At 33.2% G+C, this 21,333-nt stretch overlaps 1 protein-coding gene across 1 annotated transcript; it reads right to left on the bottom strand.

Moving 5' to 3' along the window:
* Nucleotides 1-7,790: 7,790 nt before the first annotated feature.
* LOC148613968 (silk gland factor 3-like) lies at nucleotides 7,791-10,474 on the bottom strand. The gene has a single exon (XM_088587671.1). It carries the CDS (start codon nucleotides 10,295-10,297, stop codon nucleotides 9,002-9,004), a length of 1,296 nt encoding a protein of 431 aa, XP_088443797.1. The 5' UTR covers nucleotides 10,298-10,474; the 3' UTR covers nucleotides 7,791-9,001.
* Between the last annotated feature and the right edge of the window lie 10,859 nt (nucleotides 10,475-21,333).

Below are 21,333 nucleotides of genomic sequence, written 5' to 3' on the forward strand. Positions count from 1 at the left end.
GCTATGTGCATCAGTTGAAAGGAAATCTTTAAGGTGAATTCAAACCTTGAAATAGCTCAATTTTACACCGTCTGGAAAACAAGCCAGAATCCATAATAACAGTCAGTTTTTACGTTTCGAATTTAATCTTTGCTCTTGAAGATCTTTGCCCACACATTTGGAAGATTATTTGAATAAGATTAGAAATCAACAAATAAAAAATCAAAGTGGTAAGTATAAATTAAAATGACTCCCATCACAAAATACACAATTTATTTCAAGATACAATTCTATTACATTTGCCCAATAGGAAACTCTAAGCAAATTCAAACCAACACCAAACAATATTGTTACAAAGAAAACAGCTCGTTACCAGGGTCACAAATCGGATACTGAAATCAAATTCAAATTAAGCCAGCTTCACCCTAGATAACCTTAAAATGACCTTTAACTCCGACGACCATAGCTGTCCTCAATAACAAGAGAACAGTGGGGATGTCTCTTCCGGTTTTAATATTACTGATTGTGGCTTGTCCAACAGTGTCCGGACAATAGCAGTCCAAAGAGGCGTAAATTACTAAGTTACAATTTTATCAGTATAATCACTGACCACGAGATGAATACCGATGTACCGTTATAACATACCCTAGAGTCGTTTTATGTTGATTTTTTATTCACACCAAAATCATTGGGACAGTTAAATTTAAGGATTTATACGATTGAAAGTCGTTTTGTGGATAATAACAGTTACGACGTTATTTGTTTTGAATACTGAGCGAAAAAATTCTTTACTGTATAGCATGACTGTACATTCACAAAACTAATGGGGTTTACATTAGAAGCAGGGTCTGGCGTTTAAGGCTGTCCTATTGCCCGTGACAAGTACAATTATCATGTGCACAAAAAGAAATTGAATTTCATTAGCAAGAAGAACAATGAAAAATATGAATACAATTTTGCAAGTATAATTTTCATCAAATTGTCCGATAGAACGAGGTTCACAAAATGTTAACGCCAAACCCTGTTGTTATGAGCAAAGCAGTGTTAATACTCCTATGGCTAGTGACGTAAAGATCACACAAGGAAAAAAATAACTATTTGTATTTATATTAATAAAAAAAGGATGAAGAAAAAAGCCAAAAATGCAGTTAATAGGCAACATTTAGGTACGAGACTAAAGACACCATGATTGAGATGACACACAGATGTTTCAACAGCCAAATACAGCACAGCATGCATGACCACACACACACACACACACAATAACAGAAGTAAGGAAAAAACGGGATGTTTGCAAAAATAACTATAGAAATCACCATCTGAGACCATCCCGCTTCCTTGTAACAAGTAACTAAATTTTTTTATCATATCGTGCCTATTTGCACTGACGATACAGCTGGTCAGATTTAGGGATTTTTAGTCAATATTCATTGAGGATGATAATGCTTATCAATCTGTCATTTTAATGAATTTAAGATTGTGTTTCCGGTTTTGTTTCTCTTGGTGTTTTTCTTACTTGTTGTTTGTTGTTTTTGTTTGTTTGTTTTCCTTTTCCTTTTGTTTTGTCGTCTCTGTTAAAGATCTTTTATTTAGTCCGTTCAATCTAAAATATCAGTAGATGAGTATATTTCTTGGCTTAGAACAACCACGAAGTTTTTTGGTAATAGTAATAAGTGCACTGTTATAGATACACAGTGTTGGATATCCTCAAGTTCAAAGCAACCCTGCTTCAATGTGTGTGCCAAAAATATCAAAATACCCAGCCACAAAGGGTGGTGAAATTCAAAACATAGTCTGTATTGGTACGCAAATATCTTTAACTTGGAATTTCGCCATAAAAGTGTATGCATGTTTTATTTAGAACGTTTTTAAAAAGCGATAATCCCAAAAGTCCATACTTCAAAAACGAAAACTCAATTTAAGTTTTCCATCCCATACTTAAATTTAAAGACCTAATTTCATTATAAATAAATTTTCTGAATGATTCGAAAATCTTGTCTTAGCCATATATCACTTTATGATGCGACATTTTACCCCATCCATGAAGTTTTGAAATTTCCTTCTCCATGCAAGTAATACACCCTGCCTGAATTATATACACGTATTATGCAATCGACAATAAAAAGTATCCAAGTATTTTGTGACTGGTTTCGAATTTTAGCAGGTTTCCATTTTCAGGCATGTTTGAAAATACACATGTATACCGCTGTCTAGCCTTGTTTGTGCAAAAGCGATAAATTTAATCACTCCATTTAATTTTTAATTTGTATACGTATTTAGAATCAGATCTTAGGTACAAACGTTTAAGAGAGTTTCAAATTGCAAAGCTTATCACAACAGTAGTGAGTTAAGGGTGGGAACATATCTGAAATTTTTGAAATCTCAGTAAAACTTTATAAAAGTTTGTGGATTTTTTTTTATTTATGTATTATCTTTATTCTAGTTGACTACTTCTAGTTGAGATTTCTTTGTCCCATGGCATCAAAAACATGAAGAAAATGATACTGAATCTGAAAATAGTCCATTGTAACTCCAATTAATGTCTTAAGATTACATGACGTTGAAACAAACAAAAAAAAACATTCAAAGTATTCTCCAACTTTTTTCTAAGTTTTGTGGTATCGGAGACTGATTAATGCTGGAAACATTCCATTTTTCATTTTAGCATCCCGAAAGCAAATTCACTCTATAAGCTTCTTCGAGATTTAAGAAATTTCAAATGTATGCACGTTATTAACTCTATGTAGGTAACCAGAGTAGAAGACAAGATTTACCATATTTCCGTGTCACAAGTTAGAGGTATCCAAGATGTATTTGATTGCCTCCTATTATCAAATTCCAAAATATAACCGCACAAATTGAATTCAAGTTCGAATTTATCCTTGAACGGACCGAATAATAAAATGGATTGGGATATAGGATTTGGGTAAAATAAATAACCGAAAGGAAAGGTAATGTTTTATGGTACTCAACTACACGTAGAGTCAATTGTTACCACAGTTAGGTATATAATTAGTGTCTTTGAAACGTTGAGTAAGCCTGAAATGGCAGAGATAATTAAAACTGTATTGGTCACGGGTTAAGAATGAGGCATAGGATAGATTATTATGAAAACTATTTGTACACGGCGGTGGTCGGTCCAGGGGATACAGGGGATTGGAAACTGGGGGCTGTCGGGGTGGTTCGGAGCTAACTCAAAGGTGTATTTGCTCCGTGAAGACCTTATGATGAACTCTGATATTGTTTTAGGTTATACACTGGTGTATTTGTTAGGTTTCATATCCGTTCCTATGTCTACTACTAGTATTGTTAATTACGTGCAAAATTTTGGCAAAGTTTAGCAAATAAGAAGTCCGGACCCCATTTCATAAACCCAACCTTTCAGAATCTCTGTATCCGTACTTATAAAGGGATATTTTTCAACTAAATTTTACGATCTCCATGATCAAAGGAGAACGAACGGTGTGGACATTGACCTTTGTACACGCGACTTATATTTCAGTTAAATTTGTTTCTAGTTTAAAGATAAATATCTACATGTATGAGCAATTTTAGGATGGGATGTAGTGTGTACATGACTAATGAAGTTATGGTAAACTTTTCTGACTAAGACTTTTTTATTCATTAATTGTAATATCTATATGTATTTGGATAGTACTGTTTTTTCCTACACCTAGATTACTTATTCGTAAATACTTTATAGTTCAAAAATATGAAGTTCTAAAGTAATCAGTGATTAGAAATTCCAGTATTAAAACTAGATTCAGCAGGGGTTTTCATGATAGACAAAGCAGAAGTAAGGGTAAGACAAATAGTGTGTGGCCTAAAGGCTGTATATGCCTAAATATCAATTATACATCTGCTTGTTTGGCTCGTGTGTTTTCCCATTTTCATCTCACAATCACCTTTTTAGAATATGAACCGAATTTCCTTATCAAAGAAACTTAAATAATTGTGATGCACCAACTATACATATCCACATTTCCACCTCTGACAGACTTATAATTTTCTGTAAGTGGCTCGAGCAAAACGTCTATTTCTATAATCATGATATTTGACAACTTAAGGAATCCCACATCATATTTAACAATTTTTATTGTTAGTGGTGAGTTTGGTTTAGGACTCATGTTCATTTCAAATCCAATTTGTTACTAAAGCATAAGAAACATGCAACAGTACATGCAACACAAATATCAGAGAATAAAGAGGATTCACTTGTGCTCCTTACTTGTTTTAAAAGACTATGAAATCAGTGGCAGATCTAAGGGGGTGTAGGGGGTAGGCACCCATCCTATGTTTTGTAAATTTTGTCATTTTCATGCGTAAAATTGACAAATGGTAAATAATGTCCCAGTAATCCTACTTTTTCTGAGGAACCCCGACTGGCACCACTGCTTCTCAAAGTGTCTGATCCGACCCAGCAAGTGGTTGTGTTTTCTTGTGTACATTTGTTCCATTGTTTACATGTAGTTGCCTAGCAATGACTTTGAATCAGTATATTCTTCTACTTTTATTTTCTACATCACACAACAACAAAAAGGGAGGGGGTTGTCTCATGAACATTAATTGTTCTTTTGAATTACAGAATTCGAGTGAATGCTGAGCGACGCTTCTGAAAGCGTCTTTGTGGCAGAGAATTGGCTTTGAAAAGCTCAATATTCAATCGAAAATCCAAAGAGATATGAGTACTTCTTTTTTAAACTTTGTTCTGGACTCATGGCTTTTATGCTGCATTTATTTTTCCGCCAGTTTATTACAAACCACAGGTTTTGTATACAGCAAATTGTAAGAAAGAAATTGCTATTTCCGTGTTAGAAAAATCGCTCATGTTTTTCTTTTTCACAGTGAGAGATAACCATTCAAGGAAGCTCGCTTGATATGACCTGGGAAAATTCATTTAAGTTTTCTTGTCTCAGTGAAAACGTGACTGTGTAAAATAGGCGTTCTAATGTGTAACTTACTATGGGTCTTTCCAATGCCTGAATACGTTGGAGAGTTATGGCTATGCATTAATAGGATTCATAAAAACTTTGTTACGTAATCAGGCCATGGATAACGGTTTTTTTTTTTTAAATACATTTTCCTATCTTTGTTGCAGTATACATGAAAGGCAACATTTTGTTCTGGGAAGCCTCAACTGTTTAGAAATTTACTTATAACTGTCTTGGGAACAATATATTTTTAACTAGCGTTAGTTCCTAAATGTATATATTTAGTTTTGGGAAAATTGTAGCTGTCTTATTAACGACATTCAAAAATATTTTAAATAAAATGGTTATACCTTGAAAATATAATATCTAGATACTATACTTCCATGGTTATACTGTGTACTAAGTAATTACAAGAAAAAACTGAAAAACTCAAAGAAGAAATTTATCTCAAAGTCATTATTTTGACTAATGAAGAAATAAATTTTCCAACCTAGCACTGCTTTCATTATAATTAGTGAATTTAAGAGGACGCTTATAGATTAAATATTTATATGATAGTTAATACAAATGTACTAGTATATGTACATGTAGTTTTATTTTAGTTGATCCGAAACATTATCTTTGAAATTCTATATTTCGAGTGAAATGGATATTAATAACCACGTGCAACAGCCCTACCGCAATTACCTACGCTTTAAGTAGGTAAAAATGTTATACTTTAACACAAGAAAATTGAGAAAATAAATATTGATGTCAACGCAAACCATTTTTCCCGTACTAAGTTTCATTTTAGATACGAAAATTGAAGCCAACAGAACACAGTGTCGTTGTCATTTATAGCAAAAGCCCCTGGGAATTAAATCTTTAATAATAAGAGTCAATAACTTGTCATCCGACATAAAACCACCGCGAGTTTAGTAGAATTGTCAGCTGACAACCATTTTGAAGCTATAGATTGGGACGCAAATAAAAGAGAGACACATCCCCGTTCTCGTAACAAAGTTGACGAACAGCTATTTTTATAAGAGAAGATTTGTGTCAGTGTTGAATTCTACCCTAAGGCTTGCTTCATTTAATTATAACTTAATTCGAAATAAACTGGTATCAAATTCAGTGTTTTAGAGTTATGGATTTCTCTAATGCTTCTAATTTTGTCGTAACAAATTTTCCTAATTTGTAAGAGATATTAAATCATACGTGCAAACATGGATTTGAAAACTTATTAAAAAAGAAATCACTTAAATGATCTGTAATAAAAAACGTGAACCTTAATTTTTACTAAAGAGTAATTTTTCATTTGAGGTTAATTCTTAGTAAAGAGTTTTTGTTTCTTTTGAGGCACCAAACCGTGGATTTAACTGTTCTTTCTAATTAAAATAACCAAAAACAAACCAACCCTCTAAATAATTTTTTTTCCATTTCCATTATTTGTTTTAAAAGGATGTTAATTTCCCTATAAATATTGCAAAATTAAATACATTACAGTTATGTGTTTTCTAAATAAGTACCTAAATGTTAATTTTTTTAGTATAATTAATTTTCATTAGTTACCCTTAGACAATGGTATTGGTGGAGTTATGTCCCCATTCTCGTCGATCGTCGTACTTATCATGTAGTATGTAATTTAACGTGAAGTATATGCCTATTAATCAACGATAATACATCGCCCTGACAAATCACATTAGATGGGTTAATTTCTAATAAAACCAAGAAAAAATGAGAAATAAAGTTGTTAAAGATAAAAGAAATTTAAAACAAACTGTGCCGTTTTTAACAAGCATCTTAATGAGACGTATTACTGAAAATTGAAACTCATTCAGGAGAAAGTGTGTCGCTTTTCTAACGCGTTTAGTGATCAAGTAAACGTAATGTGAAAATTACAAATTAAGAAAAATTGAAAATAGATAATTTCAAATTGAAATTTATTTAGTAAATGTTACATAAAGATAAAGAATCTTGTCACAAGCTGTTCTCAAGCAAATACTAACGGAAGTGAAAAAAAAATTGTTCAAACTATGGAAGATTGAACAAGCATGGAATGTCCTATGAGTAACAGAAAGTAAGTAATCAAAATAATGAAAACTTATGTTTCACTGGGTATATTTCCAAGAACAAACGAAATTAAATCAAAATTTCAATTCCCGCATTAGTCGAGATCGGAGAGGGAGATATGCCGTTTAACCCCTAACCTATAAATCTATATATTTATTACGAACACAGGATTCAACCTAACACCGAATCAAAGAGTTGTAATAACGAGAAAAGGGATATATTGTAGAGGCTTTACACTAACAGCTGTCGCCCAGAAATGACTTCACGGTTAAATATCAAGTTAAAACACGGCTTAGACACCTCAAATCGCTCCATAGTTTATCAATTTTATAACGTTTAAACCTCATTAAGCCAGCGAAACTGGAACACTTTCCAATAACATAAAACCGAACTCGGAATTCATCCGTATTGTTCCGAACCGTCTAACGTTAAGACAAATTAAATTCTCATTAATGTAGGGAGAAATTAAAAATAATGTTACAAGATAAAAATAAGCAGATTTTGGTCATATCACCTTATGTTATTTTTCCGTATTTAATTTCTTGTTACATTATAAACAGAAAAAGCACATTTGAACTTTTATCTTTAGAAATTATGGTTTTATCTCAAAATGACTAGCCTTTCATTTTGCAACAAATATAGGAAAAATATTTTGCTCAATTATTGTGTAAAATGTTTGGAATTCGTGGGTGTGTATTTGAAGGTAGATTAGCTTTAATTTAACTTAATTTGGGACAATTCGTACCGAAAAAAAATCTGATAAAAACCTTTGATGGTTAGTGGAACGACAACATGGGATAAAAAAGAGAGTTGAAAAAAGTTTTAGACTTCGTTAAAAAATATTTTATTGTTAATGTGCAGGTAACTTCAACCCTGAACATGCGCACAAATATTTCTTAAATTATTCAAAATCACAATAATATTCTTACAAGATGAATCATCAAAAAACAATAACAAAAACACACATTATAATATTAGGGTCCAAGTGACTTAAACGTCTCAGGACAAAACACAAATTATAACTGTTCCACAGCTAAAATAAATAAGAATACAAAATGGAATGGAATAAGTTAGATTTTTCCATAAAAATTCCTCAGTGTAATAAAAATCCTTTAAGAAAAAAAAATCGCACACAAAATGGGCTGGGTTATCATGTTGTTGTGATAATCTTGTTAATATAAAGGGTCACTCATAATTATTAGGTCAAATAGAACGAGTTTTTATCACGAGAATAAATTAATGTTCATATAATTGAGTTACACTGTTATCATTTCACACAATGGAAAAAATTCTATTCTTGGAATGAGACAAAATTTCATAAATTAAGAAAATAACATGATCAAATTGGGAATTACTTTCGTTTGAGACAAAATAAAAATTGTTGTCTTCATTTCATGAACTTTTAAACATTATAAAATTGAGGATAATTTTCCTAAGTGATTAATTTAAGAGTTCTAAATACACAAAGTTTATCCAATATTTAATTAACGTTTAAATGTCTTTAAATCTCACTTATAAATTTTTAAAAATCTTGCTTAATAGCGATTTAGTTGATTTGTTGACTTTCTGGAATATACAATATAAAATGCTAACATCAAATATTTAAATTCAACAGACTGAGCAACAATCTGTCTGTTTATTTAGAAATGCGATCACTTTCTCAAACTTTAAAATTTTCTTCAAAACAGGAATGTATGTAGGCACATGAATGGTAGAATTCACAAAATTGCACTAGTCGGAAACTTCTGAAAAATATTAAATAAAAATTTCCTAAAAAATCTTCTACTAAAATATGTACATGCATGAAGTCCAGAGTATTTTGAAGACTTTTTTACTGTTCTACATAGAACCATTTATACCTTTTTAACATCCTAAGCCATTAAAACGAATGCATAAAAGAAGTACTTGAAATACATCACCGTTCAGCTAGCAGACGACACACACCGTCACGGCGACTTTTTAACGGCAATACACTAACATGGTACAATTCGAATGAAATTTTATCAAATGGCCTCTAGGTCCTTTTCACACAAGGCTTATCAATGAGTCGGTGAATGGTTTTGTGTATTATAATGATGAGCTTGAGGCTGCTGGAGGTGAGAGTTCAATAACTGACCAATTTCAAGATGACCACTGGGTGACATACCATGAGAACTCATAGAAGATGCTATAGACATGCTTAGTCCGTTCTGATTTCCGGGGTGTTGCGGGACCCCATTTAATCCATTATGACCAGGAGGAGGCGATAATGGGCTTCTGTCACTAGAGTTTTCACCTTGGTCTGAATCGGTCATCAATATTTCACCGTTAGCCCCTACTCCTGGAGGGGTCATTCGCTTCTCTTTCTGTCGCCGGTTGCAGAACCAAACGCGCACAACCTCCTTTTCGAGTTGCAAAGAGTCTGCTAATTGAAGAATTTCCTGTGCAGTAGGCTTTGGTTGTTTCACAAAATGTTGTTCTAGGGCACCTTTAACAGTAACTTCTATACTTGTACGCTTCTTCCGTTTTCTACCCTGAGCAGCAATTTTGTCCATGCTTGTTGTTGAGCCAGTGGTCGAGTCTGCTTCTTCAAGCCACTTTTGTAACAAAGGTTTAAGTTTACACATATTTTTAAAACTTAATTGAAGAGCTTCAAATCTGCAAATAGTCGTTTGTGAGAAAACGTTACCGTATAAAGTTCCTAGAGCTAGTCCTACATCTGCCTGTGTGAATCCTAATTTTATCCGTCTTTGTTTGAACTGTTTAGCGAATGCTTCCAAATCGTCCGAAGATGGGGCATCCTCGTCCGAGGGGTTATGATGGTCCAGCTCGTGTTCGGGGTCCCTCATTGCAGGGTGCATGCCGTGAGGCGATAGCATGCCGTTCATGGGCATTCCATACCCATGGTGCTGCATTTGACCCCCTCCATTCAAATGGGGTGATGACAGTTGAGTGTGCCAGGCATGTGGTGAATGGATCTGCTGGGGCCTATGGTGTAAAGTTGCTAACTGGCTCCCATCATTTGGCGGATTCTGTTTAATGTCATATTTTATGTCCCTCATCAGAGGATCACGCATATCCCTCATATCCTGCAGCTGAGGCATAGGCGAATTATTCCAAGCATCCGTGCACGGAATGCCCCAAGGGTTATGGTAGTCCAAACGATGCCCATTCTGATGCTGAGGGGGCATATATTTCATTTCTTGATATTTCAATTCCTGTAAGTCATTTCTGTGATGATATTGAGCTTGTTGAGAAATTCCACACTGCATATTATGAATCTGGTCTCCGAGTGATGTTGGATTCAGAGATGGCGGTGTGCTCGAGGCAAGGTATAATCCTGCACTAGTAGCCATTATCAATTATGCTCGTTTGGTACACATTAAGTTTGTTGTTATAGTTTACACATAAGTTTCGCTGATCTGAATTGCAAAACGCCTTTTCTCTAACGACTCTTATGAGTTATGCATTAACCTGAACTAAAATTGTCGTGTTCCCCAACAGTGTCCTTTGATGGATGTCGGAGATGCTAATAATTTGATTGGTCGCAAGGCGGATGATTGACAGCCAATGGGCGTTAAATTACCGACTTGCGTCCTGTACTGTTGTTGATTGGTCGACTCTGTTTACCATACTATGACAGAATACATTCGAGATCATGTTATGATCGCATAATTAAGGTAGTTTAAACAAACGCTTTCTTTTGTTTGTTTTCTTACAGCATTCAACGACAGTGTATGAAATAAGATCTCTTCGTTTTTAATGGGCGTAAAAGCTGAAAAAATGAAATTAATAATTTGACTGTGTGAAATGTGACTATTCAATAAATATTTTTTTTTAAATATCATTTATGTTTGGCTGGTATTTATCTTGACATACATTTATCTTGTACATTCAGAATTCATAAAATTCGTATCAGTATTTTTTTCTATAGGAGACTGTAACACTGTCACGCATCGGCAACTTTAAAAAAAAACGACACCAGAGATGCTTTTCACAATTTTTAATTAAACTGAACATCACTTTTCTATATGGCTCAACCAAGTGAAACCAGCCGGAAAGAGATAACAAAAATATGGCCTAACTTTTACAAGAGGATGGTACAGTGTTCTATTAAGAGGTGCGAAATCTTCAAAATCTCATTTATAAAAGGGACTCACCTATGTGCTTTTATTTCACAGCCCGGAGACGGTTAGAGTACTAGCTACCTTAAATGAAGCAGTCCATGCGAACATTTTTGCCGCATCTAAAAATTAAATGTTAACTCCAGGTGACTACAAGTTTTGGTCTTTTCCCAAGAAAAAAAAACAAACCTAGAGTTAATGATGTTTCTGACAGGAATATTAACGTTATGTTTTGGTTCATTGTCAAATTTTAAGCTTTGTGTTTTCCGATGGAAATTGGATAGTCGTAGAAAATTGTTATTTGGAAGAAATGTAGAAAAACTAAATGTTTATAACAGGGTTTTATTTCTAAGTCTCATCTCTATCTTATTATTAACCATTCTCATATTTCGTTATTTTTTGTAGAAAATAGGGTTAAATTTAGGAAATGATAGGAAAATAAAGGGGATATTAAAACCGACGAGGCTATACAATACATTCTCATCAAACGTATTGCAGTACATGTGAAAAAATAGACATATTTACAGCATGACACTCCGAACGTGTTGAAATAAAATTTATGCCTCGCTGGCTTTACTTTAATTAATAATATCAAGTTTGTATATCACATTCAAAATTCTAATCGTTAACCAATTCAAACTGAACCTGTTGAAACCATGTATAAGAAAGCGTGAAGTAAATTCCCCTTCTTTAAACAAATAAGACAGTTTCACATGTTATTCCAGTACAGTGCTTGATCACCTTTCAAGTTTTTTTAACTTGTGCAAGTCAAAACCAAGCATCACTGAATACATCAAAGCTGACCTATATAAACTATTGTAATACAATTAGAGCATCGCGCCGGACCTTTTTTTCTTTAAGAATCTTTTCACAGAGACGTATATATATATATATAGCCTAGCTGGCCGAGTGGTCTAGGGCACTGGACTTTGTGCAGACGGTGTTGCCATAGATGTCACAGCGGTAAGAGTTCGAGTCCCGCGGAGGGAACGACCAAAAATTTGCATCGCAAATTTGACAGTTCTAACATCGTTGGGAATTTTTTCAGACCTATATATATTTATAAGGGTCTAAAATATATGTATATATTTCTCTCTGTGTGTGTGTGTGTGTGTGTGTTTGGTTCAAAATGAAAAAAAATAAGAAGGAACTTTTATGTCTTCAATGCTATTTTCTCAACTGAAAAAGAAAATAATATTTCGTATATAATTGCAATAAGAACATTTTTTTATCTAGGAATAGAGAAGAAACAGGGACCATATCAACAAAAGTTTCCGAAATATAAGACATGTAATGACCTAAAGATATATCTGAAAATATGACTCAACCTATCAAACTATTTCCCAGGTCACAGGAATTGGGATAAAGACAAAAGGTTCGGATCTTATAGAACATATATCTAGCCATCCTAACTTTCAGAGGAAAAGTAAAAGATTACATAATTTCATGGTCTTTTATTGACTTAAGTTATGTCCTAAAACCATACATAGGTATATACCAATGATAATAAGCTTTGATGAAGCCACTCCAAGTTCATAAGAAAATACAACTTTTAACTTAAGCAAACCTCTGTCTCTGTCTTAAATATATTAATCAGTATAACCATATTGGTTACTGATTTCTTGTCGTGTACGTTTCTGTCATTCTATCATTCGCATGATTATTATTTAAAAAAAAACATTTTCCATGATTCTTCATTGATAAAAAAGCCTATTTTTTTTTTCAAGTCAATGAATCAAGTTGAAAGTATATATCAGTAATGCTGTCTTTCCAAAACCTTTGTTCTCATAAACAGGAATTTCGGTGAGAGATTTCGATCAATACATATTACCTACAACCACCCTTCAAATATGCAATTTTCTCATTCAATCATGTTAAAACACAATACGAATATCATGATTTTAGTAAGATAATTATATCATATGAATTTTGTAGTCTTTGATTTGGATAATAATTATTCAGTTAAAAAATCTCATATCATTTATGAGAATTTAAAAAAGGGGCGTTAACGTAGAACCTACTCAAAACTTAGCATGCATTCCAAGGAAACCGATGATTTCATTTTCAACTGTCCAAATCATAAAATAAATAGGCCCCATGCTTGGTATTCACAAGTCCAATTCCAATATTATTTTGTTTCTTTTCCGTTTTCCTTTCGGAACCATTAGATAATTATTTTAACTCCTGAAATTTCATTTGCTGAAGAATAAATGAATTTGCAAAGTTCAAATTCCTTAACAATAGAATACTATCATCGGAGCAATAAAAGATAATATTCATTTAATTAGAATGTTCGTATCGTAATTATAACGATCAGAACTTTATTACGAGGAAGGAAGCGAAATCGTTAATCGTCCTCTCGCATGAACTTTTCTTTAAGTCGTCTATTATTCAAACATCTTTTGCGTGCAAATCGGATTAACTTGCTCTTTTTCTCAATTTTCAACCCCAGACGGTTAAAAAATTGATAATTCTCCTGGGTTTAAACATTGCTTAATTCATCGAGAGAAAATAAAAACATCCATAAAAACAAATAGACAAATGTCATAAGAAAAACCCGGATAATGAGTCTGCGAAATGGACATTTTGTGTTTTGACACATTTCATTAGAATCCGGGACTTGTGTAGTGTCAACCAATTTCCTGAGTTTTCAGCTCTGGTAAACACCCGAGACAATTGCCACTCCGGTGACAGTTCCGAAAGATCTCAATAAACAATCACAAATACACAATAGACATGTCATCCCGAATTTACAAATTGATAGAGAAATGACCAAGTTTCTGGCGTTTATGCTAATTTTTCCTTTGGACCAGATATATCTGATAATTTTTTCTCACTGGGATTCCGTCACATGTCCATTCGAATTTTGTATAGGCTATTTTTTATTCATTCTTCCAGTAATTTCCTTTCCATTAAAAGAAAACAAATATGCCGAAAGAATTACTTCACTTCAAAGACATCTGATATTTTTGTTATTATATTTTACGAATTTCAAGAAAAGAAATATAGTGTTTCTTTTCTTCATAAGTTTGATTTACCAAGCCCTTTAGAACTAGCCTAATATGTAAAAATCAATTAAATTTACAAACTAGTGCATTTATTACACTTAACAGGGGTGCAGCCATTCTATTTGTAACCCAGAGTGAAATATCCAAGTCACGAATTCGTCTACTTATACCAACTAAAATAATTTATTAGTTCTCGATCCTCTCTCATCCCTTGACGATGTCGAAATACCAAATTTCATCGCCATATAAATAAAATAAAAACCAAACTAAACCGATTTTTTTCTTGTTGTAATCCATGAAAAATGTGGTCGTATTTATATTGGAAGGGAGCAATAAAATGATAAAAAGAAATGCCTCCCTCCCCAATATGTTCCATGAAAAATTACCTAAAAATCAACTTTTGAATAGTCTTGGTATACAAAAAGCAAAAAAACAAATGATGAAAAGGTTGGGATTGAATTTACCCCTGCCCCTCAAAAACATTTCCCAAATAGAAAAATAAAAGGATGCACACGTGCACTTTAAATTATCCTTCATTAAACAAACAGAACAAAAACACAAATAACAATGAAGCTTATGTAAATATATAGACTAAATAAAGAAACATAACGGGAAAGACATCCGTACATATTAATTTTCTGCCAACTTTATCCTTTCAGTAAAATCACCGAATCTTTTTCAAAAATGTACCATAAAATTGGCAATCTTAGATCCTATCTAATAAAGGAAACGTTAACGGGTTGATCGTGTTGAAATGAAAGCTCGGGTTATCTTAGCCCCAAACTTAATCTTCAAAACAATGCCTTTGTACAGGATAAAAGAAAGAATCGATTTATAAGAATAAAATGTTTAAAATAGCAATCACAATCGATTAGAGACAGCGTAATGGGATACATTGAATTAATTTATGGGTTCACTGGGCTAATGTATCTATCCTCTTTATGCCCACATCTGAAGCGTTATATAGAAAACTCGATAAGTCCTTATTGGGGAAATTTAAGCCTTAAAATAAGTTGTAAACGGAGTGCGATGTGATACGGTAACCATTTCTCCCCTACTGTCTCTTTCGGAGTATTAGAGCCAATAGGCGCACTCTTTAAAGCTGTGGTCAGCATCGGACTACATTGTAGAAATAACCCTATCATCTGATGGGAGAAGTGGTAGGTGAAATGATGATTGAAGTATTTAACGACCTTCTTGGCCTTTTTGTTTTCTGTCTGTCTTTAGTGGGTGTCTAAAGTTTTAACGTCTTTGTCATGCATAAAAAGACTCATAAGTTCGTGTGGTCAAAAGAAAAGTTTTGGAAAACTTTATGGCTAGATTTAAGACCAAACAACAAGTCAAGGGACTAAAACAGAGCAAGGAAATTCAACTTTCAAGAATTTTCTACGGCGACATTTGAACGCAGGTTTCATACGATGTACCATCATAACAACTGACGCTTTAAAAATATTCAGACATGTTAAGGCAGTTGATCAATCTTGCCTCATCACACGCTTAATGATTAACTTCCGGCATGAGTGACCGCATTGTACGTTTTTGTAAGGAGACACAAATCAGAGCTGATGAGTTTGAACAGGAATCGCTGGAATAGCGTTATTTGAACCGAAACGGGCACGTTTTACATAAATCATATTGTATTTGACTATCGGAAAAAATAAATTTGTGTAGTTTATTAATGTCCAATTGATATTATCCAACAAAGATGTTCAATAGAGCATCGCATAAACTTTTAACGAGCAATAACTTCAAACAAGTCGGGATTTTGCAGGTGCTCTATAAGTTAAGAGGTACTATTAAAATTCTATGGTAGATGCAAAATATAAATAAAAATAATTAATTATATAACATGACTAGATATCGGATATATTTTGTTTTATTTAAAAACTTGAAACGATGCGTATAATAAATCTGGATTCTTTATTGGAGTTGACGTGCGACAATTGACACCCGAAATAGAATATTTTATAGCAAAGAAAAGATCATTCCTGTGCGAATACGATGTTCTTGTATATCGAATGGACCCACACAAAGATTTAATTTAATGACAAAATGATTTTTTTTCTGTCTGTTTAAATTGTGACGTTTGAGTAATAAAAAAGCCTCGAAATGTAAGAGTAGTCGTTTTACACTGCACAACCTAAAAACGGGCCACCCCGATCCCGACCACTCTGCCCTATAATTAGTAAGTAACGAAGATATTATTCTCCCATTTAACACTCACTTTGTAACAAATTTTGTAGTTTCATAAGTTTTTAGTTCATCCTTTTCGACGAAAAGATGTATCGAATCAAGAATTATACCTTGGTCAATCAGTTTGGATAAACGTCCTCTCCGACTACTATCAGTAATACATGTGTATTTAGACATGTTTTGCATATACATATGCATCCAATCGGTATAATTATATTTAGTCACTTTTCTTTTTGTTTTTTCTGACTTCGGAGTCATTTTTTTTTTACTATCTTTGTGAACATAACCAAAACTCGAGTCTCTACATACATGTATATGCTTAATTAGAGAGTGTCGTTAATTGGCAGATAGACAAGTAACACTTATCCATTTATTCGTTGATTTAACAACAAGGAGTTTGAAATAGAAGACTACACTCAGATTTGCATAAAAATAAAAATGAAATGACAATCACGGACTATGGTAAAGTGTACAACGGATCTTTGGTTGACCAGTATTTACTTCACAATAAGAGTAAAGTTATATCTTCATGGAAGAAAACATATATTTATATTCATGGAAGAAAAATATATGTTATGGAACTATAATATATGTCTTCTATGGGCAGGAATATCTAGATACATACTTCGTTAGCAGAATAGCAGACATTCGCGCAAACAGTTGGCCTAAACACTTGTGGCATTTAACATATTTAATATCCTGCTGCGGTTGTTCTGTCTCTTTGACATATATTCACCATATCCATTCTACTAACATTAGTATGTATAACACTACTTTTAGCTATAGAATGTGCTCTTTGACAGAAAATCTAGAACTGTATTTCAAAATCATCTTTGGATCTTAGGTAAGTCAAGAACTGCAACTTCCAACACGCCTGCACGGCAATTGTGACAATCATGTGGTGGACAATATACAGTATTGTATCACAAAGATCAAAGGCAAAAATAAATTTATATAATAATTGTTATTATAAAAATGTTCTTTATTGAAAATTGGTTCAACGCCGTATGTCAATGTTACCTTTTGGTTTCTAAGCTATGTTTTCATCTTACATTGTTTTTGTTTTTCTGGCGAAATAACTTTAACACGATCCCAATCTTCTAGTTAGCCCAAAGATGAAAGATCAAGAAAATAATGAACGAAATCTCAAGGTGTATTGGGAATAGTGAATTCAATTTTCTGGCTTTTAATTTTCTTAATTAGTACTTTACGAACCTAGATTACAGGTGTAAGGAACATGAAAATATGCAAATTAGAAGTAATTTGATTGACATTTGTTTTTGATATGAGAAAACTAGAAAGTAATATAGCTATTCCACGGAAGTGTTGACATCTATTTCACAGAGAACTTCAAAGAACTGACTCTTGCGCTGCGACTCTTTATAATTGATTTTTTCTTCATTCTTATTTTAATATCAGAGATCGCAATTAATACAAAGACCTAATCTCTTGGAAACTTGAAGGGGAGGAGCTGTCCAACGGAATGAATGCAATTGTATTGTATCAAATATGCAAATGATATCGGATAACAAGTGCGGCCACAACGACTAGGACAATGAGCCCAATTATACAATTGTTCAACCTGTGCGATTACTATACGACTTCGATGGTGCGCCATTGAAAGAGTAAGGAATACGGAGAAAATGCAGCGCATGGACCGACCACGAAATCCGTTTTCATGGTATTTTGACATTTCCTTTTCCCATAATGAATTTTATCACTTCCTTCAAGATTAGAACAAAAACTCCGACCGAACAATACTCAAAATTCCTATGTTTAAAAATTCTACAAGAAATTATTGCTAAATTGCAACTGTGCGGAGAGCCAAAATTGTTGGTGAGAAAACGTGGAATTAAATGATCTTCCGGTTTAAGACCATTTTAATATCCGGTTATATCACTTCAAAAACTTCCGCTTCTTTGACTGCGCAAATTTTATTTAATACTTTCTTTAATTTTAGTAAAAAACACAACATCAATTTTGCAAAGACGAGATCAATTTCTTGCCTAACTTCAAGAAACAAGTTAATCATTTCGAATGGATCGTTTAATTGTAATGACTGGCTCTGTCTTCGTCCCTAAGGAGTTCGAATTGGCCTGGCTATTAAAGCAGAAAAATTGATGTTTCAACAAAAAAATTCAACGGGTCATCTGTAGCGATAAACAATACTATCTGAAGATATCTCAGCAATTTAATGACATGTACACGGTCCAATTAACAAGCACGTGCCGGGTGATGACACGCCTAATCGGGTATGATGTAACGACCTAATTAACGCAGCCATGCGTGACAATTGTCAGTTATTGGAATTAACGCATGTGTCATAAAGTATCAACATCGCATCTGATCACTGATCAATGAATATTGAATAGCATAAATAACTTTATAATTTTTATACAGACGTCTTCGTGGTCGTTACTTCAGCAGACTGTTTCATCAATGATTTGTCTACGTTTCATTTATTAACAAATGCAACAAAACACAGATTTTACAAAAAAGGGACAAAGAACTGGGAAACATGTCAAAAAGTTAACGATCACTTTCGCACCATTCAAATCATAATTATTGGTACTAGAGGACAGGACCGAGTTTCTTCCTCTTTTTTTCAAAATATGTACTTTTTTTTCTATTGATTTCGAATAAACATCATCGGTCTAATTTCTGTTACAAGACATAATATGAACTATAAATAATATTTCTTTTTCAAGATTCAAGATTCTTTATTTAACTGCTAGCTTACTAGCAACTGCGAATATTTTAAGTATCCGCGTTACATTGGATAGCAAATGCTATTTTTGATTTGTTTATGTTCATTGTTATGCTAGTTTATGTTGGTTTTTAGCTGGACTACAACATCTTAATTAAAATTATGAGACATGGCAATTCAATTATTTTTAAAGCAAACTAATGTTAGCTTGCATTGCATAATACATTTAGAAATATAATACATGTACATGAAATTCAGACTTCAAATCTCGCTTTTTACAGCTGTATATTTATTCAACAATATGTTATTTATACTTTGTTTTGGATATTTCTATAAAATGTAGATCTTTTAAGACAAATTTTTTTTCTTCATACAAATACACCGTAACTTGTACTTTTGTATTCAATACATGTACATTTTTTGCCAATTTTCAACGTTACATGCTTTGCCTAAATGACAAAAAAAAATCAAAAACGTCCCAGATTTTGACTTTAGCGGAACCAAAAGTAAGCCACTTAATTTAGTTTGAAGGCAATTAACATGATTGGTATATAGTGTCGGTAATTATACTCAGTACTTTATACCAATCATGTGAAAACCGCGAATACATAATATTAACATCGTTGAACCCAGTGCCACTCAACTAGTTAGAACAGGAGAGATTAAATTGGAAAATAGGACATAATGGTGTTTCGATCAGAGGGGCATTCAGTGTCATTTCTATCAGAAAACTCTTATTCCCGAAGCCAATACCAGACATCATTTCAAAACAGTTGTCAGAAATAGTCGATTGACGGACAAAAAAAAAAGACACACACGAAGAATGAAAGTAGGCATATTCCGATTTAGAAACTTATTTTCGAACGGCATAGACACAATAAATGCTACAAAGGCATGCTTATACATGTACCAGCTATTTCGTTAGTCTGAGAACATACTTTTCCTCAATTTATTCATGCCGAGTACCCATGTCGTTTACACTACACCTGTAAAACTTCAGTATGACCGTTATGATGTTGCGTTAAGTGAGCTGTACAGACTGGGAACAAACAAACATCGTACCTCACGATAAATGGAACCGTCCAAATATAAAATACAACAGATATACGTCCGAAGTTTCGAAGCGTTATTGGAAATTTAAACAAGGAATGTCAAACTCTACTCTGTACTAGTATTATAGTGAGCTTTTGTTTTACTATTGCAGTTAATGTTAGGAGGATAACCACGTCATTGTCCGAAGAAAATTTCGACGAATTTCAAATTACTAAGCAAGTGCGCTTAACATTCGTATTTCCATCACTTACGAATGCACCGAGATTTACCTATCCGGCGCACCAGTTAAAGCTCCGAGTTGAGTCCTACCGGTGCAACTCACCAATGTTCAGAGATTTTGATGGAATCTGGGCGGTTATTAAAATTTTACTTTTAGTTTCCTGCGCTTATATTTTGTTTTGTTTCTTTTTTTATTGTTTTGTCATTTTCCTGTACTTTTGAAGGTAACTAATACTGCTATTGTTTTAAGCCAATTTTATTTTGTGCTAAACAAGGACAACCTGCGACACAAGTACAAATCATATGTTTAACTGTGTTCTCCAATTTACATGTACGTAATAATAACTTGGGTTTTTTAAGTATCTGTCTTTGTAAGAATCATGAAAAGTCTGAAAAATGTGATACACCTAAACAAGGCTACATATTTTTATTTTTGTGATTAAGTTGTTTTATGGGTCTATACTATGAAATGTGTAATTATTCATTCAAATCTGCCTGCTCTTAGGAGATAATCGACATTGAAAATACAATAGATTCTATTGTATTTGAGCGCCATTTACAGAGTTATCTCCCTTAATTTTGAAATCTACAGTGCATTCTATATAATTTTTATCTCCTAGGAGCACGGGTTATATGAAAAACCACATGTTTATTTCTGTTTACTATGACATTTCAAACTAAATATCAAAAATAAAAATATGTAGGCTTTTTACCCATGAATCACATTTTGCATGATCCTTATCTGGAGTGCTACTTAAATATAAAATGAAAATGAATAGAAAAGGAAGAAGACTGATACTAACAATAAAATAGTATTCCTATTGCGGTTTCCCATGACTTCACCTTCAATGTTTCGTTATAGAAACTTGGAATAAATCTAACTAGCTATTTCAGTGACAGATTGCGTGTTCAACTTAAAAACTTAGTGTCACGTTTAAGCATCTTGGTAGAGAAAATACCTACTTAGAAAGTAAACAGTTTGGAAGATATTTATGGAAGTATGTAGTTGAATGCGGTTTCTTGATAAATATTTGTCTGGTCACATTGTAAAGTAAAGCTGTTGTTGTGGTGAAAGTGTTCATTTGTAA

This window comes from Perna viridis, chromosome 6 (genome assembly GCF_037379345.1).
Source record: "Perna viridis isolate PV_CMFRI_1.1 ecotype Kerala chromosome 6, ASM3737934v1, whole genome shotgun sequence".
Lineage (NCBI taxonomy): Eukaryota > Metazoa > Mollusca > Bivalvia > Mytilida > Mytilidae > Perna > Perna viridis.

Excerpts from the sequence above, each read along its gene's own strand:
- LOC148613968 (XM_088587671.1), bottom strand. The coding sequence starts at position 10,297 with ATGGCTACTAGTGCAGGATTATACCTTGCCTCGAGCACACCGCCATCT.